A 24,810-nucleotide genomic window follows, 5' to 3' on the forward strand; every position below is an offset into this window, starting at 1 on the left:
AATTTACCATTGATATTATTTAATAGATGCACACAATATCATAGAATAGCTCAGGTTGGAAAGGGCCTTAAAGATCACCCAGTTCCAGTCCCCCTGCCATGGGCAGGGACACCTCCCACTAGACCAGGTGTCCAGCCTGGCCTTGAACACTTCCAGGGATGGGGCAGCCACAGCATCTATAGGCAACCTGTTCTAGGGTCTCATCACCCTCATAACTAAAAAGAGTTCTCCCTAAAATCTAATTTCTGATAACTCTCTTTCAGTTTAAAACCACTGTCCTTAAGCTATCACTGCAGATAAAAACTCTCTCTTTTGCACATGGAAAGGCTGCAAATGTCTCCTTGGAGCCTTTTCTTCTCCAGGCTTATCAACACCAACCCTCCCAAGCTGTCTCCAGCACTCTGACCACCTTCATGGCCCTCATCTGGACCTGCTCCAGCAAGTCCATGTCTTTCTTGTATTTGGCATCCCAGAGCTGGATGCAGCACTGCAGGTGGGGGTCTCACAAAAGGTGGGTACAGGGGTAGAATAGCTTCTCTTAACCTGCTGGCCACAGGGCTCTGGATGTATCTAGGATGCGATAAAGTCCATAAGGTTTTAATGTTCAACTATGAAAGATCAAATATTATTTTGGAGAGATTAGGCAATCCAAATGAAAAAAAGATGCCTTGAAGGAACAAAGACTATATCACAAAGATATAAAACTAAACCAAGCTATTCTGTAAGAAATTATAAATTTAGAATGGCATTTTAGAGTAGTTAATGTTATGGTACCAGCATCAGCTAAGCTCAAGCTGATTATTTTGCCAAGCAAGAGAGAAACCGACAGGTTGGCACTCCAATTAGAATGAGTTCTGGATAACCTGTGTAAGAAGATTATTTAAGAGAAGCAAATTCTGACCTGAAAGCTGTCTCTAGCATTTAGATATCCTTGTTAGTTATAATGTCCAGGAACAGTGATTAAAGAACAGACTAATACATCACCTGCCTTGTCCAGAAAGTAATTAAATTAAGGATGACAAAGATCCAGCTCTGGTGTATGTTTGGTGTCATACACAAAATTAGATACAGCAAATTACCTGATTCAGTACATGTGTCCAGACAACTATAATGGAAAACTGGTGTGCAGAATCATATTTGCACTTCTTAATCTAAGAACATAGGTTTTCAAAATGTGGCTATTTGTTTCCCTGGAACATGTAATAAAAATATGTGACAGATTGTCAGGTCTAAGACTCTGGGACATTTCCTAGAGTATATTATTGGAAGCCTTGCTCTAAAATGATTAATGTTGGCATAAGTTTCCCATCATCAAGGACTTTAATAAACCACATCCTCTGGCAAATCTAGTACTGTCCTTGCCATCGATCCTGTAAAAGTGCCTCAATTTTTTGTAACTCTGCCACAATTTAGTTAACAGTCATCTATCTTTCTCTTGTACTTTCTCCCTCATACCTTTTTCAATAGTTAATATTTTAAAATTAATAGCCCTTCCTTGGATACAAAGTAGAAGGACCTCCACAGACAAGTACAATAACTGTCACATATTCATTTGCAAGAAGAAATAATATTAGAAAGACTTCAAAAATGTGGTTAGGTGACTATATTTTAATCTATAATCATTCTTAAAGGGAAGACAAGAATTGGAAAACTTCAGCTACTTACTGCTACTATCATAATCATGTGGCTGTAAGAAAAAACATCCAAGACCCACATGAGAAATGTCCAAATAGAAAAGCTAATAAAACTCATCTCATATTGATTTCAAACTGCCATGATTATTAGCTATAACCAGAGGGGTCTTTAATTTCTGAAATCCAACCCATGATTTCAAAAGGTTTGAGAGGTACATGTTTCTTTCAAAGAAAGTGCAGAAAACATCACACTTATTGTAAGACTTCCTTTCCCCGCCCCATTCTCTTGGTTCCTCTCAAAATCCATTAAAATATGACATTGATATTCAATAGCATGATGAACTATTGACTGATTCTAACTTTATGAAGAGTAAGAGACCCCTCCTCCTGACAAGCACTACTAGTTCCTGGAAACCTTAACTAGGGTGTTTTTTTTTAATATTAAAACACTATACCAATTGCTCCATCTCCATAAGATAGTTTTTGCTAGATATAAAGCATGTTGATAATTGTACATTAAATAACGTTGGGCAATGTATGGCTCAGGTGCTTGGTGCTGCCAGAGTTGCAGAAATACAATGTACCTATTTTTCTTAGAATTTCACTTGACATTAAAGAATTGCATTTGTTTTTACTTAAAAGAAAAAAACACCAAAAACCACAAAAGCCAAACTAAAGCCCAAGAAATTTTAATTTCATAGAAATGTCTGCTTTGAATTGATACATCTCTCTAGAATTACCTAAACTAGCTTAAATTAGGAGGAGAAATCCTAAAGAAAACATAACTAGGTAAAATTAAGCAAAATAAGCCACTAGTGATGTATAAAATAAACTGTTTGCATTTGTCTATTAAGCCTGTAAATCACCAACACTGGCCATCAGATCTAGAACAGGAGATTCCCCCTACAGATCCATCACACTAGAAGCAATTTTCATTTTAGTAATAAAATTAGCAGGTGCTGCCCATTGTTAACACATTGTTCTCAAATGATGCCAGTTTGTACCAGATTTTCAACTGTTACATGTATTCCTGGACAGAATTACTGGAATAATTTAGTATGGCCTGGCTTCTCGATCAAATATGACATTACATTATTGCCTTATAGGCAGAAGTGAAAAACTGCAATGTTTTTCTCAAACCAAGATCCTAACCCCATATTTCCTCCTGTCCTATGTGTCACATTTCCAGAACAAAATCCAGTCTTTGCCTTCCATATTTTCCTACTTGTCACCCTCACCTCCACAGTATGCCTCCTTACTGATACCATCCCTCAATTCTCTAATGTCTGTGTCTCTCTCATACATTTCCAAATCATAAAAGTTGCTGTATGGAGCAAGGACTCTTTGCCTTTTCATCTCTTTACTTAATTTTTACATGCAGTGCTGTCTAGAAAACAACAATAAAATCTCTAAACATTTGTTTTGTTCAAGTTTCAAAAATCAGTGCCATACTTATCATATCACATAATTATTTTCTTCATTATACTCAGATGCCATGACTCTGCTTTGATGGATCTGTCTTGGAGGTATAAGAAGGCCATGATACCTTTTTTTCATCCACAGGTTGTTACTGTGTAATATGAATTACATTTTATATAGTATGAAAATGCTTGTGAAACCATTTAAAATTTATAATATTCATTATCAATGTAAATATTTAAATTTCACAATATAGAACCATGCTTAAGGAGGCATCAGAAAATTCTTCCACAGTTTTTTTCTACCTTTACTTTTCATAATTGCAGATGTGAAAATTTATGACAGTAAGAAAAGATGTTGAGTCATATATATCCATTAATAACTAAATTATTAGAAATAAAAGAAAACCAAATTATTTAATTCTTTCAAAATTGTGTTCTTCTATTGAGAAAAAAAGTAGCTAAAATGTTATTAAAAATCTACTTTAAATGATATCAAATTAATTGCAAGATTAACCAAAACATGTAGTAGAGAGCTCTGTTTGGTAAAAAAATTATGATAAATTTGTAATATGAATATCATGTTTAACAAGTGATTAAGATATATTTAAACAAAATGTTTTTAGGATGGAATTTTTGTTTCAAAGTATTTTTACAGCCTTTTGGGCTAAATAATGGGTAGATTTATTATATAAATGAATAATTTTTCCATTTTACCACACTGATGTAACACCAGAAAAAGACAATGGATGCCTTCAACTCTGCTTCACTCTGGGAAGTTTGGTGAAGTGGTTTTGGAAAGTGACTGAATGTGATAAACCTCATCTTTTGCACAGAATTCAATTTTCTTGTCCCCTTGAAGTCACAGCAGTGGCACAATAAACTTCCTTCTGTGCAAGTGCACAAGTGCAGAGAAGAAAAATGGTAAATCTTACAACTGACATTCATAATATGTCAAAATGATCACATTTATTTCATGATGTTATAGGTTGACCTTTTCCATCTTTGCTTTCTCATTTTAACCTATAAATTTGACAGGAAGAAATGTAACTAAAGCCAATTGTATTTTATTAGAAAAGATGGATATTTTTTCTATACTATTTCAATTTTTTTTTCTCTTGATTGTTTTTCCTGTAATTTCTTTCTTTCCCAGGCCATATGTTTGTATTTATTAGTGTTGTTTTCTGGCTGTGATTACAGGGTAGAGCTGGGTCCCCATGACTAATGGATGAAGGGAAGGTGTAAAGAAGACAAAGTCGGGTGTTTTCAGTGGTGTCCAGGAGACAGGAAAGAGGCAATGCCATTCTGTGATCCTGTGAGTAGTGATGGGATGTTGCTGCACTGATTTCTTTTAACAGAAACCAAATGCAAATTATGAACGGTTTGAATTTATCATGTTTTACGATAGCAGTAGGCAGCTGGAACCTTTTGTGACATTTATCACAACATTGAGGTTTCCCAGAGAATTGTGGGTGGTCCATCCATGGAAGAGTTTGAGGCTAGTTTGGAGGAGCTCTGAAAAACCTGGTCTAGTCAAAGTTGTCCCAGCCCATGGCACAGGGGTTGCTACTGGATGAACTTTAACATTGCTCCAAACCAAACCATTCTGTGATTCTGTGATAACATTTGTGACATCTTGTACTCAGTAGTAGCATTTTCACCAACTGAAAACCTTTCTTCCTTGAAGGTAAATACATTTTGTAGCTCAATCTGTTGAATCCAATTTTAAGTAATGTTGTATATATTATTTTTGCAAACAAATAAAATTAAATTGCATGAATCCAAAGCATCCCGCTCAATTGCAGTGCAATACAGCTAACACACAACAAAGCAGAAGAATAATCAGCTAATGAAACCAAGTTCGATACTGCAACAGTAATAAAGTTGGTTTCAAATTGTGGCAGGGGAAAAAAAACAAACACAAAGGAAAAGACTGTTATTGATAAACAATACCATAGTATAACAAATATTCCACAGTTTTCTTTACAGGTAAAGACTATACTGCACAAGTTGCATGATTTTTTTTTTTTACCACTCAAAGTTGGTACTTAACTAATACGAAATATTACTATAAAAATCATGTTTGGATAAAAAGCAATATTAAGAAAACATTCATATTCCTGGAATACACCAAAATTATTTAAATGCACTTTTTCAGAAATTGCTTTTTAAGAAATCCTTTTTATCAACTACTCACATGGCTGATCTCATACAAAAATGTACCACATTACTCAATGTAATATATTTGTCATAGATGATTCTATCTCAAAACATTACTTTTGAGCACTGTGAGGAAATAGGCATTTTTGGACTATCCAGCATATCTAATAGCTGCAGTATCAGTACTGAAATTGAGAGGTTTAACTAAAATAGTGATGTGAAAAGTGGTAATTTCAGCTAAAAAGGTCTCTTAGTCAGGATGCTTCCTGGATAGTGTATGGGAAAACAGAATTTTCCAAAGGATGTAGCTCAATGCCTTTCTCTGGTAAAAATAGTTATTTCTCTATGATGATAATATGTAGATAATAACTATAGACACATCTTAATACCCAATACATATCATATATTCCACCAAACATATCATATATTCCACCTTTCACTTGATTACTTATTATTACTCTCATCCAATACACACTAGGCTTCATACTTTAAACCAAATTTTGCAGTTAATGAAATTCATTAATAAATAATATTTGAAAATTGCATTTTATTTTGATGTAATTTTGATTTATCTTTCATACTTTATATAAGGAAAATTAAACATAACTAAACACAAAGATGACTTGGTACAAAGAAATATTTAAAAATGCCCCCTGGTTCCCTGCAATTCATGTCTTCACAGCATTTCCCTCAGATAAAAGTCAAGGTTAACTGTTCCCAGTTGGTATCAAACGTGATAATCTCTCCTTGTCCTAGAGAACTCCTCTTATCACCAGGAGCAACCCCAACAGAGAACAAGGATAAAGCAGGGAAATTCTGTGCAATCCTACTGCCAGTTTAAATCTCTGACAGGGGTCAGGAATTAAAAGGATGAGACAGTGACACCAGAGCACTCAGTGCCTTCATTCAGCCTCTTTGACTGAGGTGGCATTTCAGGATGGGATGGAAGCAGTTTCCTCTCCTGACTACAGAAACTGTCAAATACAATAAAACATAAAGAAAAAATGCTGTAGTTTTGTTACTAACTTACAGAAAGGCATGGATGCATTGTTTACCTCCATCTAGAAACTAGAGGACAATATCAACAATTAAGTTCTGCTTATCTATTTATTTTTTAATTTTAAAGTAGATATTGGGGTTTTATATGAGAATATTATTGAAGATAATTCAAATTTCTGTTAACATGGCTAAACTGCAAGACTGAGCCGTACCTGAATAAATTCTTCTCAAAAACTGTTTGTAAGAGAACAAAACCAATCTAATGGAAGAGAAAAATTAAACTATTTTGAAGGGTTTAATGCAATTTTTAAAATAATAATTTGGAAAAAAAAAGTAAAAGCCCTGATAGCACTGTTTATAGCTGCAATTTATTGCTGAAGAAATGCCACCTGGAAAATATTACCAGGAGAATCAAAACTATTCGATACTGACTTCACGGAATCCCCCCATTTTAAATAGTTCCCTACAAAAATACAAATCAGTTGTTTAGTTTTTGAACCTGAATCTTTTGCTGAAATTCCCAAGCCTGCAACTTATGAAGTCTCATAACTGGAATGACAAATAAGCATGACACTGCTTCATATAGGAAGATACTGGGGAAAGGAATGTCAGAGCTTGGGACAATGCAGCATTGGGTGGAAATGGGGGCAAAGAGTGCTGAAAGGTTCTTCAAAGGGGCTGTTCTGCTCCAGAACTTCATGGCAGAGGCCAGACTGATGGGAGATGAGGTTGCAAAGAGGCACTTCTTCATCCTGGGGACATTATTTTTAAGAACAGGAGAATTCTTTACCATTAAACAAGTGCTTTCTTTCCTGCGCAAGACAAATAAGTTATATTTGAAGCTCATATCACAGTGCAAAGTTATTTGCAAAGGAAAGCACAAAATTTCTCTGACTCGTGAATCAGAATATGAGACAGAACTATATCACCCACTTTGCATCCTAGAACTACTTGACTTAAAGGGACTGAGGAAAATTGTATTTCTGTTAGTCAAACAAGGCCTGTGCTGGAAAAAAAAATACATTTGGGTTAAAGCTCACTATCAGTTGAGTATTTAAAATTTAAAACTCCAGTTTTAGAAATATCATAATAAAAATCTTCAGTTATACATTAAAAGTATCCACTACAATGCTTGATTTCTCTGATGGTAGAATAATATTTCTGTGTTCTTTATAAACTGTGTTTCCTCAGTGGATTTTAGAACTGTAGAAATTTTTATGCTGTATCAAAAACTGTGTCTACCAAGGCATAAATTCAGACTTTAAGTTATTCCATTTTCTCATATACTGTATTTGATTGTTCCCACACATATTCAAAATTCATTCTGCCATACCATAAAAAGACTGCTACTTTTAAATTCTTTCCACATCATTAAAACTTTCACCCTGAAAGGTGTCTTTGGTTATAATAATGTATTGTATCAATGCAGAGGTTTTATTATGCCCTCCGGTATGAATTCTGTATTGCTAATAAAACTTTAAATTTCAAGTGTCCATGTTTCATAACATGTGGTGCAACATATCTCTCTCCTCTGAATTCAAAATATATTAATATTTAATGCTAAAGCATAGAGGCAACACAACCATAATCAAACCATGTATTTCATATCATTATGTGGAGAGTTGGCAGAATTTTCAAGAAACTTCACTGAATTTGCATTTTTATCTATTTTTTCCCCTTTTTATACATATAAAAAGTTATCATTGCATGCATTAAAGAAAACAAATATAGCAAATCAGAATTTATTTCTTAGGTTTACTGGCTTGGCAAAACTCTCCATTCCTAACACCAAAAAATTCTTTTGATCATTCCTCATTTTTCTTTTAGATTTATATTCTATGCCACAATGCAATGCTTCCCTGCCAAAAAAAGAGTACACAACTGTATAGTGAAAGCACTTTCAGAACTCCTCAGGAAATCACTCCGTGGTCTGCAATCATTACTTTTATTTCTGTGCCACAGAATCCTATTCCAGCTTTTATCTTCCCGCTGGAAAGAATTTTTCTGTTTGAAAACTCAGTTCAAACAGGCTCATGCAAACTCTACTGCAAATGCAAAATAATTGTGTCTAGAAATTTCTAGATAAATGAAGAAACAATGAAATAAAAAAAAAGGATTTTTTGTTTGTTTTCATTTTTGAAGACTTTTGCTTGTGAATTTTAAGAAAAAATTGAAGAAACAATTATTCAATGAATTTTTTTTATATTTCAGATTTATATCCTCTGATTGGCTTCTCAAGCATGAGACTCTTCTAAGCAAAAATAATATCCTTTTCTCCTGGATAAAATGCAAGAGCTTGGAGTAAAGACGATCTCTAAAAGAGACTGTTACAAACATGATAACTCCAGGAGGGGTTATAATAGTGGCTAGACACCTTTTAGGGATTAGTAAATCAGAGGACTCAGAAACAAAAAGGAATCTTTGTTGAATCTTGGTAGGTTAACCTCAAGACTTAGCTGCTGCTCAAATCAGTCCTTACTTTATCCTGCTGAACTCTTTTCATTCCCAGCAGTCTCAGCTTGCCTGGAGATTTGAAGTTATTGAGCTTAGCCTTAAGTTAGTGGATAATAACACTGGAATATGATTTCAGAAGGAATCCTGTCCTACATAAGTCACCAACACACCAGCAAGAGTCTTGTTAATTCAGAAAAGACAGGATTCTTCCACAGAGGAATGAGCTGCAGGACATGCTTTCTTCGTTTATGAAAGTTTAATCATGAATCACCACAAAAAAAATGACTTTCCATTAAGAATGTACTTTTTTTTTTTCTTTTAAAACAGATTTAAAAGAGAAAACAAAATATTAGAACTTACATTCAATATCAAGGTACATGCTCTTTTGGTGCCCACCAATTCTACTTGCCGCTTCACAGTCATATCTCCCTGAATCTGACAACTTCACATCTTTAATATGCAGTGACGACTTTCCATGCTGCCCTTTGACTTCTATACGGCCATCTGGGCTCTGTTTACATTGATTCAGGAAAAAAGAAGGTTTTATATGTTTATATATGTATATCAATGTAGAATTTATATATATTAAACACTACTGATAAGAATGACTGAAAGCATCTCTTCACCTATGGTGAAGTTATTACTGACAGCTAAGCAACTTCTAAATTGTCCAAATAAATTTATAAAAATATAGATAAACATGTTCTCTTTCTAGGCAGTATAATAAAAGAAATAAGTACATGCTTAAAGGAACACTGTCAAGGGAAACCACAAAACGTATCAAATTATAACAGCAATAGTGAACTACATACTCAAAATTTCTTTATGATCTCACTCACTGTATTATGATGCTGTTAAGAAAAATGCATAGATACAACACTATATCATAGATTACACACAGCATTATCTCTGGTCCTTACAACTGCAGCTGTGACACTGAACAGAAGTAATGCCTCAGACAATGAGCAAAACCCAGAATATCAAAACTGTTAAAAAAACTTGAAACATAAATGCAACCAGAATTTTTGGATTTCAATTCCTTTTCATTCCATGGAAAAGACATGAAAAAATGAATGCTGTCTTTTAATTTTCTAGAACATAAATTTTAGAAAAAATACTTATCGATAATGACTCTCCTTGCCCCTCCCCATCCCTCCCCACAATTATTTTAATGGATATACAAATATTAGGTAAAACTAAACAAAATAAAGAAAAAGTCCTCTTCTTGATGCTTCAAACTTTATTAAATATTACGCCTGAGGAACAAGAAGTTATTTTCTTTTGCTCTTCACTTAAAGCATCATACAACACTTTGGGCTGGAAAGGACCTTAAAGCTCATCTTATTCCAACTCCCCTGCCTCTGCAGGGACACTTTCCACTAGATCAGTTTGCTCAGAGTCCCATCCAACCAGATCTTAAACATTTCCAGGGATGGGACAGCTACAGCTTCTCTGGGCAACCTTTGGGAAATTTGTTGTAGTTTGTCACCTCACTTTTTTTTGCTTAAGGGAATAAAACTCCAAACGTGATTAAAAATACTGATGTTAACCTACCTTCATTATTGTGTGGTGGAAAAGGGATGAAAACTCAATAACTATTTCAGTGCATAACGTTACACTTGAAGCAGATTTTATGTTGAACTCTATAATACACACACTCAAATTTACTGCATATTACACTCAATACTCACCAAGTGGCAGCTGATGTTAAAGTGTCTGAGCTTTTAACTCATTAGAATTGTTCCTTGACTTAATAAAGGAAATATGTCACAATTTAGACTTTAAAATATTTGATGTAAAGCAGTCAAATGAAGCATGCTGTTTATCATGATTTCTATAGAAAGAAAAGTATTCCGATCCTATGTAAGAATCCAAGTAGACTGAATTTTGTTTCCTGTGAAAATGACTCATCATAGGTACATAAATTAAAGTTCTTGAATTCTAACCCAGAAGCCAACCTCTTTGGATTGGTAAAAATTAGCAACTTAGATAATTTAACTATCAATTTTAATACTGAAAATTCTATTCCCACAATATGATCAAAAAAGGAAAAGACAAGTTATGATGTTGCTAGTAAACATGTTGCAGTAGTGAACATCATGGCTTTTGGAAGGAATTCCTCAGCTAATTAAATGCAATTTCTTTTAAAAAACATTGTTTTCTAATTTCTTATGCAAAGCCATATTTATATATATGTAAGACAATAAATGCTTATTTTTATAGCATTATATCTATTGTTTATATATATGTAAAGCAAGTACAGTCTATGACATAGTTAATACCAGTTATGAAGATTTTCTTCATTATTTAAATATTAAGCATGTAATACCATGGTCAAACTACATTTTTCCTACATAAAATGTATATATACTTCAGAAGTCTAATTTCTGATTTTTCCTTGATGACAAATATTTCCTTAAGAACTTACATTTAAAATGGTGAAACAACCTGTGACAATGAATCATTGGTACAATACTAAATACTTTATTAGTGATCCATTAGTTCAATACAAATCCCAAATACTTTAATTCACTAATACATATTTCACTATAAGTAATTCCATATATCCCTAAGCACATAAATGAGTACTAACAGATGTAATACAAGAAAAGAATAATAAAATAAGCACAAAAATCCTTAAATTAAATAGATTTCACAGTAATCTCTCAATCTCCTTTTGGTTTATTTAATTATTTTCTAATACTGGCGGAAAAAATTTTGACTGTACTCAGTATAATTTTCCTATTTTCTCACACTCTCTTATTCAAATGTAGATGATGTAATATATCTTAGATTTATAGGTGAGGCAAAACCCAAGCTATAAATACTAATAAATACTCTGAATAATAGAAGATTTTCATATATCATTTATTCTTATAATCAAATATATGGTAAGAAACATTGTAAGAGGGATTTACTAGGTTCAAAGTCCATAAAACAAATAAAACAATGGTAGGCAAGAAAATTTCACTAGAATTATAATAAAAATATGCATTTACTAAAGAAAATTTCTACTTTTTTTAGGTTTATTTGTTAAAATTGCTTAGTGAATCAAGCAAAAATTCTAAAATGTGTTCTGCTTCATTGCTTATAATGCATAATATACTGTGCCTTTTAATAAACAGTTTAAAAGTCCTGTTCCCTGGGTCTATTCTGCAGATAGATTGGTGTACAAATCCATCATTTATTTCTTTTACAAAGATACTGCAATGCCTGATTAAAAATATACTGATAGGCTGGCATTCCTGAAGAAAGAAACGCATGACAGAAAACGAGAGTGTAAACACAGACCAAGAAAATTCCATTACAAACAAAGAAACAACTAATTAAACAAATAAATAAATGAAAGCAAATGTTTTGATGCAGGTGTCTCTATCTCTGAGAGGATTCCCAGAATATGAGGGAGATTACCACATGCAAATCAAAATGCTAGTTATCATGGGGAAGTTTCACAAGGACTTCAAAACCACTGGTGGGACTCTATTATGTTACTTTATGGTATAAATCAGACAAGAGAGATCTGGCTAAATAATTCAAGGACATATGATGAAACAAAAAAAAAGCATAATAACAGTGCAGCTGAGTATGAAAAAGAGCAATGAAGAAACTGGACAAAAATCAAATATGCAGCATTACCTGGAGCAAAAACTGAAGACACACTATTTACATTTTTCTGTTATTATAAAGGACATTATTAAAAGCAGGATAAACTGACAAAGCAGAACTTTCTAACCATTGGTAAGGCCTTTCTGAGGTTAATTTCTCTCCTGCACTAATTATGGAGAGCACACATCAGTTCTATGTCTGGCATCATAACACACCAAAACATGAAGAGAAAAAGACACAGGTATGTGAACACTACACGTGCCCAGTAATCCTTAGAAGAAATCCCCACCAGGAAGAAAACTTTGGAGCTGCCAATGGGCCAAAACCAAAATACAGATATAATCTCTATAAATTAACCAGGTCAGTAACTCTGAAGCCTGGCTGAAATAAAAACGGATACCTACTAAATTGGGACATCCTTTTTTTTTCTTCCCCAAATGTTATAGCATGGGAGATATAAACTCTGTATTTTTATTTTATTGCTTAATAATGATAAAGAGCATAAAAGGAACAGAACAAACTCCTAGACAATCAGAATAGTCTCTGTGGCCCAATACTCATGATTTGTGCTCATTCACTGAATCACTCAGTGTGTCCCCCCCCCATGGAGAATGAACAAACATTGAGATCTCAAAAACTTGAAGTTAAGACAGTACCATAGAGATTTACATAATCTTTGGAAAAAAACTTATGTTAACAGAGCCTTACACTCTTAGACATTGGAAGAATGATGAAGTCTTCAGAAGTTACATTTTCACAGCAGTTTAGAATTCATAATAAAATCTAAGAAATAAATATTTTTCATGGCTAATGTTCATTGGAGAATTTAATAGAAATCATAGATAAAAGTGGGGGGTTTGAGGGTTTGGTGGTGGGGTTTTTTCTTCTCCCAGCTAACTTTATCACCAGCATAAAACTATGATACAAATGAAAAATCTTCAGCAGAGACTTTGAAAAAATGTTTTACTTAGTTAAAGTCACTTTGGGATTTTATCCCCATGAAAAGCACATTCCCTGAATTAGGAAGCAAGAAAGCCCTTTTATTTTGAATACTGATCGCAATCTAGTTCGCTGCCATTCTTACAGGAAACTCTTCTATACAGGTCTGCAAGTAAAAATATCCAAAATGACACCACGTAAAAAGTACCTTCTGTGGAAAAAAAAAAAAAAAAGTGAAAATTTTCTGCACTTGCAATATTTTTACTTATGGTATGTAGTTAAACACAAATGACTTCTATGCTAATTAAAAAATGAGAGGTATTGCATAATTTGAGATTAGTGCTACACGTTCTGTAAAAGTACACATATATTTTTGGTTTTGATACAATTTATGTCCTACTATATATGTTATTCTACTCCTTGACTTCTGTCATGCTCATGCTTCCTGAATGTCTTGCATAATTTGTAGTTTCACATGTGATTATTCCCAAAGGCCTGACCAACTGATGCTCAGCTTCAAAGTCAAGAACCAGTGCTCCCAAGACAGTGCCAGAACAATGATAACTCTGAATTTCAAGGATTCCATTTGCAGACTGGATGGCGATGTGATGAGACAACAACATCCACATGGAGACAAGGATAGCTTCGGCAGCAGAATAAATTATTCAGGTACCATGGGGTTTTCAATCTGCAAAATTCCACTGCCATTTTAGTAAAATCAGTTTATCTTTTCAGGAGGAGAGAGTTTGCTGATCACAGTGCTCAGAAATTGTTGTTTGTTTACAAACTGTAGAAAGTTGCACTTGGACAGAGGTGGATGGTGTGTTTAGTGGTTGAGTTTGATTTATCAGCCATTGCTCCAACTCCCACTGAGGAAAAGTAGAACCAAATGAGATGAAGTTGTAGGGCTGCCAAAACTTGCATTTTGAGTTGGCTGAAAACAAGAATGGAAGGTAAGAACAGTTGCAGAAATTGGTGACTCATTTGTAGCTGGATTTTAGTAGTATGCTTGAATGGTTAGAGAAGCTGACTTCCCTCCTTGAGTTTACCATTTGGCTGTCAAAGTACTCTTTCAATCCCTGAAGTCCAAGTGCAAGACTGATAGAAAAACAATCCCTTCATTTAAAATCTAGACAAGTTGAAATACCTTTATTTGTTTTTATTTAAATGTTTAAAGCTTATTCATGAGCAAAGTGCTATCACTGTCCATAGTTAAAATCCTACAGGTCCATTTTTCTTGTCAAATTTACCAAATATATCTTCTGACACCTTGTGTACTTTAGTATTATTTTGGACGTGCTCTGCAAAGCAAAGATGAAGAGGCAGTGGCTTAGAATTGGGACTGTGCTTTTCTTTTGGAAAACATGGAGCAATCTACTAAAAACCAGTCACTGTAAGAACATGTAACTTGAGTAAAATCTGCAGGTGTTTTAAATTTCCAGCAAAGGATCTGTTTCAGGTGCACACGGTTGAAGATCCTCATACTGCAGGGGGGAGGATTGAAAAAATCATAGTTCTTCCTTCTTTGGATCAAATTGTTAAAATTTTGCAACTCATTAATTTGTCTTGGTTACATTTCCAGTACACGTCACTGAATTTTCAAGGAGAAAACAAATATTGATTAAGAGAATCATCTTTGGCATTTCACAAATAACAATATTTTAGGAATTTTGCTGATTTCAGGTTGTGTTCGTATCCACACGAGAGGTAACTTGAGATCATATACTTCAGGCTGATGCTTCTTATATGTGAGATTTAAGCAGATCTTAATTGCCCATGAAAATGTTTCTTGAAGCAGCATGAAAGATAAGAGCTTCTGCAACCTGACATGCTGATACTAAATGATGATAAAATTCCAGAAGTCTATTAAATGTACGTGACCAGCAATTCCTAGTCTGAAAATCTACCTTTGATGATGAGAGAAAGGGCTGTTAGTCACAACAGCCATCATCGTGTAGAAGCTGATGGAAGCTCCCTTCTGGATTATGGATGGTATATTCACAATATTCCCCATTCTCTTCAGGTAAATGTATTCTATCCATGCACCTGTTGGAGACAGCAGAAAATTCCAGAGTATTGCTATGTGCATATGCCTTAATGTCCAGTGAATCAGAATAATGCTACAGCAGTGTCTTGGACTTCAGTGATTTTTATAGGAGACCTTGTGATATTTTAAAACTTCAGCTTGTTAATTATATATGTCAGCATGCTGCAAATTCCTGAATTTCTAGGAATATGTTTTTTCCACAAAGAAGAAATTATTGAAGCACCTATTGGTTGTAGATCTATAGTGTAGCACCAGGGAAGTCACAAGAAAACCTTATGTTGAAGAAAAAAATACTGTTGTTTTGATTTTCTGTTCAGCTTCAGACACACCAGTTACTTTTATAGAATTCAGATTGTAAATGGCAGCAGGTTCTATGCAGGTTGTTAGCTGCATGTACAGTCTCAGGAAAAAATGTGTTCTTGAATGCTTCATACAACTTTTTGCAATTATGAACTGATATTTCATTGATTCATGCTGGCATTTCTTTCAAAGTTTAGTCATTATGCAAAGAGATGACACATGAAATCCTGACACCAAAACACCAAACACTTACTAAGACATGAAATGGAAAACTGAACTTCTTTCCTTCAGTGGTTTTTACTCAACAATGAATATATAAGAAAAATATTTAAGAGAGAAAAATGATGAGCATCCATTCAAGATTACTTCTGCTAAAGATGCAGATCCTAGATGTAAATCACAAATCTTAATGATGCAAATCAGAAGAAAGAAATGGTTGATGATTTTTAATGGCAAAAATATTAGCATCATATCAAATAAACTTGTAGAGTAGAACAAGCATTAGTGTTGCCCATGATAAATGACAACAGTAACCACAAATGAGTGTTTATAAATATAACAGAAATACTACAACTCCAATAATTGCAGATGTACTTTGTAATTAGAAATCCTGTTTCACTCATAAATACAGTATTTAATGGCTTTATTCCTAAGAATTTTGCTGATCTGAATCTACTCTAATACTGCTATGATGCCATTAAAATAGGTGACTCAAATGGATTCAGGCCAGCAAAATTCTCAGGAAGAAGGCTTTAAGTACAATGTTCTTATTCAATACAGACCTCACATAAAACAGCCACTAAAACTAAGGATTTTACTATACAGTTGTATCTTAGTTTAGATGATCAAATATTACTGTAACTTGGGACTGAAGGTGGCTGTTCTGTAATTTTAGTGACCAGCACATGAAAACATAGGGAAACTTAAAAAAGGAAAGAAATAAAAAAAAACCCTATGGCTGGGCACACATGAAGAAAAATCATGTCAACTTACTGCATTACAAAATGGACAAAAATAACTTGAATCTGACCCAAGGCAGGGTGATGAATTGTCAATCCTTTTCTACTTCTTTTTTCTTTTTTTCTCCTTTTCTTTTTTTCCTCTTAAAAGAAAAGCAAGCACTGTCACCTGTCAGCCTGCCTCTGGTGTCTGGGTGACTAAAACAAGGAAAGGAAAACTAGGAAAATTTTGTATAAAAATTTTTGCTATAGTGTTATTTTCCCCCCTTTATTATTTAGATAATTTGAATTAAAATGATCAAGTCATTATAACTGAACAAAGAATGATTGCTTGGTTTATTTTGTTTAAACTGATATTACTTGGACTGATTACAAATTCTTAGATATACACTCACGAAACTTTGCTGTAATATATGACAACCTTTAAAATTACTACTACTACTACAAGAATTTCAAACAGAGCTTAATTCATGTGTATATACATTCATTTCATTTTCACAGAATTCATATTCAAACACAGTCTAGCTTTAGTAGCAGGGATAGCTGGTGTAGTGAGGGTATGTAGAAAAAGAAAGGAAAGAGAAAACAATTAAAAAGATAAACCAAAAACAAATCACGATCTGAGTTTCTGGGTTGTTCAGTAGCAGCTTGAGATCCCTCCCAGTTTACCATAAAGTTGATGTATATTCCACTAAAATGATTTTGGCTTGACAGCAGATAAGAAGTTTGTCTGGAACCTGGGCTGTGACAGAGACCTTCAGGGTAAGCAACAAGGCTCCCTTAGGAGAGGGAAAGTCATGGAAGGCCAGAAAGAGACACAGCTGGAGCCACAAGGTGAAGGGGATTGTCAGCAGGACAGATCCTAACCTCACAGGTCACAAAGTCTTTGCTCACAAATGCTGATAATTCTGAAGGGCTTTTTTCCTCTGAAGAAACAAAAGGAAATTACTGCAGTAGCAAGCAAATGGAGAAAGTGAGGTAACCTGGAGATAACTGAAAGGGCATATGTTTTCAAATAATTTTATTTAATTGATGTCCTGAATACAGTTCTCAGTTTCTCTATTTACATGTCTATATTGATAAATAAAATCAACAAAAATAAATATAAGCTTGTGCTATAAAAAAAAAAGCTTATGCTGGATATATCAACTAAATTGGATATTTGCTATTACAGAAAAATGTTGTGCTACTAGAGTTTGAAATAAGTTGGGAAGCAGAGATTGCAACTCATATGTTATTCTCCTGGGGAAAATCTCATTGAGAAATAAAACTTTTAAGCCAGTGTATTTCTTCTTTTCAGTCAGCTTGCAGGATTCCTGACTCAGCTGCACACATTAGGAAATGGAATATATGATTAAATCATCAGAAGTTATGTATTAGTACATCATTGAAGAAACAGATCTGTAATAACACATTAACTGAAGAGAAATGTAGATAAATTAATGACAGCTGAAATATTAGTCACAGCTTGAGAATTCTCTGGTATGCAGGTAATTGGGAGGGAGGACTGGGACCTGGAGGAAAGTAATCATTTTCTGTGTGAGGAAGAAAAGGAGAAGGAGGACTGAGTAAAAAAGTGTCAGAAACAGCCCTTTAACCAAGTTATATAACCCTGAGAAATTTATTGTAATGTATAGGCTACCTATAGGACATATTAAAGCCTGTTAGATGATCAAATTTTAGTAAAGATTTCTATATGCAATTAATTCATTGAATTTTATCACAAATGTTACAACTTCATTTGCACAAGCAGGAATTTACAGATAGGCAAAAAATAATTTTATTACTAATAACATTATTTATGCAACACTTAGAAATTTTAATAACACAGGTTAATATATGAGAGTTCTTTTGACCATGAATCAAAACTCAGACCTATTTCCCACTTATGCAGTCCTAAGAAGTATGATTTGTTGAATTTTATAAACTGTCAGTAAGGGGTGGTGCAAACAGTCTTTACTTTCCCAGTGTACAGAAATAAGACTTTTTCATTATGGTTTAGATGAAGTTTCATAGCCTCCTAACTAGCAAGACAGTCACTAATACATCTTCATTGTCTTGTTAAAATGTCATAATTTTACTGTCTTTGAAATCTAGGAACTGGTATTAGGAGGAAAAATACTTTATGAGTAGATACACAAGGAGAGATTGCATAGTGAGAATGTGACAGGAAAATATGTATTTTTTAATAAGCATACTAAATACATGAATAAATTATCAAGAACTAATTATTACACAAAGCTTAGATTAAAAAAAAAACAACAAGGGATTGAAAAACTGAATACAGGCTTTTGCTTTCATCCTGGCTTTGCCAAAAGTTCTGAGGACTTAAATTCTCCTAATATATACAGGTACTCAAACTGCCTTTCAGTTCAGGAGAACTGCAGACATTTTAATAACATAAAACACATTTTTGCCAGCGTTGCACTTCTGATTTTGCCACTGATTATGCTCGTTCTCAATGTAAGCAGAATGTAGAAAATGCAACACTTCTTAAGTGTCCTGAGAAGGTCCTCTAGTACATCAGGGAATAATGGCTCCAGCTGACTCTAGTCTCTAAAGCATGGATGTGTTACCTAGTGAATCATCAAGTGCATATTCTCTATTTCACCAGACAAGGTACAGCTATTTGGAACTCCTTAAACCATTAGCAAATAACACAAGTGATACTTAGGCTGAAGCTCATGAAACAACAGTTTGTGTTGTAGAAGAAACAAGTGAATATTCCAATCCAAGCTGTGCTGGTATTGTAGAAAATGCTAGTCCATGAAAAGTTCCCTGATAATTTCATTCTTCATTAGTGTAACAGACCTAGTATCATCACGGATAACTAAATGGCAAAAACTAGAATTGCAAATTGGGAAATAAATGCCATTTCCAAGCCTTTAGAGCTTTATTTCATCCAGTACATGCAGAACTACTACCTACAGAAAGTACCCAAAAAATATCTATTTTTTACCTAGGTAGTACAGAAGCAAATGGATTAAATAGAAAACAGTTTTAAAATTTTAAATATAAATTAGGTGTAAAAAAGAGTATCCATCCATTTACAGAACAGATAGCAAATTTGGACTTAATTTAAGATATCCCATTAAAGAACTGCCTAAATTAGTCATGTTCTTCAATTAATATCTTTCCCTAGGTTGTTTAAGCTTTTATACAGAAGAGTTAATAAATTTTACATTTTCTTGCCCTTTTTGATTATAATCAAAAACTATGTTTCTGCTTACTTAATTCTTTCCCAGTAGAAAGTAACCACAAAATTTTACTAAAAGTGTCAAAAACAGGAAAGGAAAATGAGAGAATTCTGAGCTGGTGTAATACCAGTAATACAGACAGCCATCCACACAACATGAATACCTCTGTCTCTGGGTATGCACAGGCACTTGGGCTTACTCTGAATAACAGATCATTTATCTTCTATCCCAAAAGAGGAACAAATCTGAAGGGCCCTCTGGTCGTGTAGCTAATATTTAGTACTGAGTTGTCAATACAATCAATATCTCAAAATAATTACTAGCTTAATTTTAACTTGATTTACAAATCACTGCAGATATTGTAACTCAAAGGACAGTGTGGAGCTCAGACAACTGATTTAGCTACTTGAGAACTGGAAAATTTCCACATTGGCTTACAGTTTTCCTATTTCCACAGGTCACACAGGAAAGCTGCTCTATTTACCTTCTTCCAGTCACAATATTCTTGCTCTCTAACTTCACAGTCTTACTATGTGAAGCCCACTAAAATTCATTTGAGGCTTAAAAACAAAAGAGAAGAGAACTTTGATGGCTGATTGAATTGTTTGCAGTGTTTCGATTCCATCATCGAACACAATTGTGGCTGGCTACATAAATTGTTCTGTATTGCAGATCTGTGCCAATTCTGCAACAAAAACATTCATATGATATTGTAAGTAGGAGCTTTTCCCTAGGTTATAACCTTTTTCACCACAATAAGTGGGTGAAACAGGTTATAACAATTTTCTCCAATACAGCAAAGAGATTGGCCTTGTATATTTCCCAGCTATTCAAAGGAGAATTATTCACAAAGAGAAGGATTTGGATAGCTCAGGAGAAAAAAAAAAGATATTTCCTGGAATCAGTTAAAATACCCTAGATACATCTCTGTTTTCTGTGATTCATTTCAAATAAAGACCTCATCCTTGATGAGCAAGAATTTAATAGGACTCACATTTCAAAAAGAAGGACAACATATTTCACTAACACTGTGAGACTGCTTCTCTTTGTGCAGGGAAAACCAACATAAACAGGGAGTAAAAAAAATCAGATTCTTTTTATTAGCATTTGTAATAGCTGAAGTGAAGTTAATAGGCTAGGGAAAAAATAGAGTTGACCTTTCAAAGAAAAAGATTACCTTTGTCTATTGCCTGATCATGAAAACTATTAAAAACTCTACAAGCTCCACTCTACAAATATTTATGATTTGCATGCAAATACAAAGTGAATTCAAACTTGCAAAATAACTATTAGTCTGAACTCTGCAATATTTAGAAACAATGTCACAGGAAATTTCATGGGGAGAATCAGGTTATTGTTATAATGGAAGAAAGTAGAATTCAAACTGTTTCTGCAGTGTTCATTAAAAAATTAAAAATCACAGGTTGGGTTTTCCTTGATGGTACAAGGAGAATAGTACAAGGTATTTAAGAGACATTCCGTGAATCTGTATGAAATAGAGTACATAGTACAGTAAAAAAAGAGAATAAAATCCTACCCTAAACCCAGCACATAAGTTGCAACTGGGACCTCTCTGTATTGGCTCCTTTCATTCATTTTATGCATTTAGATCCTAAATTCCTCAGGGTATGCAACATATGCCTCTTTGGACACATGCTGCATACAGTGGAGCCACTGTCTCATATCAAGCCCCATCTGTTATTGTGATTTGTATTCCAAAACAGGGCTTGAAATGCTAATTACAAATACCGTTGATCAGCATTCATATTTCTGCTAGAATTAGATGCATGAAAGTGGGGCACTAAACTCTGTCCTCACACTTCTGCAGTACACACAGGAATCAGTGACAGTTTTGTACCAGCAATCAGGATATGCTGTCCTTCAGGGATGTGTGTACAGACGTATGTGCATGCCCAAAATCCATTTCATAACTGATTATGCCAAATTGAATCCAATCACTATCTTTCCTCCTGTTCTAAAAAAAGCAGCTCTTCTCCTGCCTCCTCTTTTCACTGGGAAAAGGGCCAGGCCTGCTGGATGCACAGTGGTCTGTGGGAATGTGCCATTTGAAATCCCAGCTGGAAGGGGCACGGCCAGGTTGGCACATCAGTGCAAGGATGAGGGGGATTGGGGATGGAAGGACATAGGCAGAGCACATGCACTAAGCAGAGAGCTTTAGCTTGACACTGAAACAGCAGATGAAGCTGTGGCCTTGTCTCTGATGCGGTGTGCAATTTATTGCAGCCCCAAGATACGTAAAAAGTCTCTGTTTCGGCCCACACGTTTGAAGAATGAGTTGGTGTTCTTCAGTTCTCAGTCTCAGAGTTGTTTATTATATCTTATCTATAAAAATTTTTCTCCTGTCCAGCCAAGGTCAACTCAGCAGGACAGACAGAGGCACACTGACCACCCTCAGGGCGGTGTTACCTCTTTATACTACAAACTATGTATAACATGTTCACAATCACTTTCCAATACCTATCACCTATGTTAGACAGTGAGTTTCTATTCTAAACCAATCCAAAAGTGCCAACATCACAGCAGAAGATGGAGGTAGAGAAGAAGAAGAGGAAAGGCTGGACATGCCCAAGTCCCTCCATCTTGTCCCAAAAACCCTATTTTAAAAATCCCCAAAATCTACTTTTGCACCTAGTGATAATTTTATTATTACACTGCTTACACTTCTGCGGCTTTCAGGTCTTCATACAACACTGGTGATTTGCTCCATGGGTCATAATCAAACCCACAGGTGTTCTGGGCTGTGTGCCAGGGTCTCTGAGCCCTCCGGCAGGGGTCCCTGCACCTCTGGACACCCAGAGGGATCTACTGAGTTCTGACAGCCTTGGACTAAGCCTCCATTTCCATTTTTACACCTTTAATGGTGAGACAAACACCTTCCAGCATGCACTGCCATTCGTTTATTCAGCCTTACCCATCCCCATGTATTTATGGGCTATGCAGCCACAGAAGGAGTACAGAGGTCATCTAATGTGACCTCCTGGAAAACTTCTCATTTAACTTTCAAGAGAAGTCAGAGGAAAGGGAAAGACCCCTTTATTTCAAATTCTTAACGAAAGAGAGACCACACACTGTGTGGTAGATTGTTCTAAGAGCTAAATGATAAAAGGACAGAGGAAAAGGCTTCTTTGCTTCTGGTTTGAACTCACTTGGCTTCAACTTTCAAATACACACTTCTGAGATTCTGAAAATCCTTTATCAAAGCTGTATTTTCCAAAGAGATAATTATAGAGCTCATACTCATTAATATTATCCTCCTTAAGCCCAGCTGGGTTACTTCTTTGATCTATGACTTTGGTGCATATTTTCCATTCTTTTGGACACAATAAATTCAAAACTCAGGAAAGTCTATGTCCCAGTTATAAGATCTATCACTGGATAGAAAACATTTTGAATCCAGAATGATCACACATTTAGCAGTCTTCCTAATCCACATGAGATACGTTTACATTTTAGTAAAATAAGAACCATTGATTGAGGAGCCACATTCTAAAGTTAATAAAAGTAAAATTAAAAAATAAGAACAGCACTTCATGTATGCTTTTAAGGATCATTGTGTTAATATTATTGCTTGAACAGTTTTTCCATCCTCTGTGCAAAAAATCATCACCTAAAGATACTCCTAATTCAACAGAAATGATGAATCAGGTGCAGTTGATATCAAGAAAAAATTGACCCAAAAATTCAAAATATGAATCCCTTGAATAAAGAAAATAATTTTTATGCTTATGCTTAATTTATATTGTTGAACGATGGGACATTATTTTAAAAGTTATCACATATAAGTAATATTTTCAATTTAAGGCTATGTTCTATGTTGCTCTACCTCCATTTCTTCAATTCACTTTTTCCTTCTCTTTTTGTGTGCAAAACACTGCTGGATTATTTAACAACTATTTAATAATTTAATCACTGCCAGTTTTGTTCCCTATTCACCTAATTTGGTAGGAAAGCACAAGCCAGGCTTTGGGCAACCTAGAGCTGGAGGACCATGGGGCAAATAGAGCACCATATTTTATAGGTCAAGGACTATTCAGCATTTCAGAATATTTATTCAAGATTCAGCAAAAACTCTCCCATGAGCAATACACAGAGTTCTTTCTTTGGCAAGAACAAAGGAAAGCACATAACTGTAGTTATTCTCATTCTTTTTATCTTCCACATAGAGTTTGTCAGCACACCAGTAGGAAGTGAATATAGATTTTCATTAGGTTATCACTATTACTGGGTTGAACCACATTTCAGAGAATATTCCAGCAACACGTTGGTTTAACCACCTGCAGCTGGAATTAAGAATATAAGACTGTCTTTTACAGCCATTGGATAAATTTCACGTTTCAACTGCACCAACATTTAGAGCTTTTTCTGCTATTTTCTCTTATTTTCAATATCCTTTATTGCAAGTTATTTTGAGAACATTTCAAACATAAGTGAGTGGCTAACATTTGTAACCTTTGAACAAAGCATAGTCTTTGCAAGTCAGAAAGATGACCTTTAACTTGAAATATTTAAAGAAGAGAGAAACTGCTTTGTCTTAATGCAAAACTATTAGAAAAAATAATATATAAATACTGCTATATTGCTCCAAAGTGGATATCATAGAACAGGAAAATGGTAGACAGAGCCTCATATAAACTGCCTCAATTCCAAGAAAGGTCAAGTCAGAGACTACACCAGACCAGACCTTCTCCTTTAGAACAAAAAAAATGAAGTACATAATTCCTTAACATACAGCAATTCCCTATCAACTAAGACACTTACTAAGTATCTAATTCCATTCATGGCATGATTCCTATCTATGTTTTCACCTGTGTGTGTTTTTTAAACAACAGTTATGAATATGTAAGAAGAAAGTATTTTACTACATAATTACCTAGAGTAAAAATTATGAATTAGTTACCCAGAAAGATGGTATCTCTTACTTCAGCCACTACAGAGATATTCTGTAGTCTTTGTCAGGAAATGAAGAAGAAAATACTTGCTCAAGTACTTAAATAATTATTAAAAATGGAAAAAGAAGAACTCTGTATAAACACAGCTTGCTATAAGCATGGTCAGGAATTGCAATGCACCATTCCC

General features: G+C 34.4%; 1 protein-coding gene across 3 annotated transcripts in view; it reads right to left on the minus strand.

The window, feature by feature from the left end:
- Positions 1-24,810, minus strand: part of NCAM2 (neural cell adhesion molecule 2) — a 270,131-nt gene that overhangs the window by 78,658 nt on the left and 166,663 nt on the right. For all 3 annotated transcript variants that reach the window (XR_004060971.1, XM_030954686.1, XM_030954700.1), the window contains exon 9: positions 9,026-9,176. Coding sequence is in view for 2 of the 3 variants with exons in the window: in XM_030954686.1 (XP_030810546.1) it covers positions 9,026-9,176 (151 nt within the window). In the remaining variant the exon portion in view is untranslated. The remainder of the gene's footprint in view (positions 1-9,025; positions 9,177-24,810) is intronic.

The sequence above is a fragment of the Camarhynchus parvulus genome, chromosome 1, assembly GCF_901933205.1.
Source record: "Camarhynchus parvulus chromosome 1, STF_HiC, whole genome shotgun sequence".
NCBI lineage: Eukaryota > Metazoa > Chordata > Aves > Passeriformes > Thraupidae > Camarhynchus > Camarhynchus parvulus.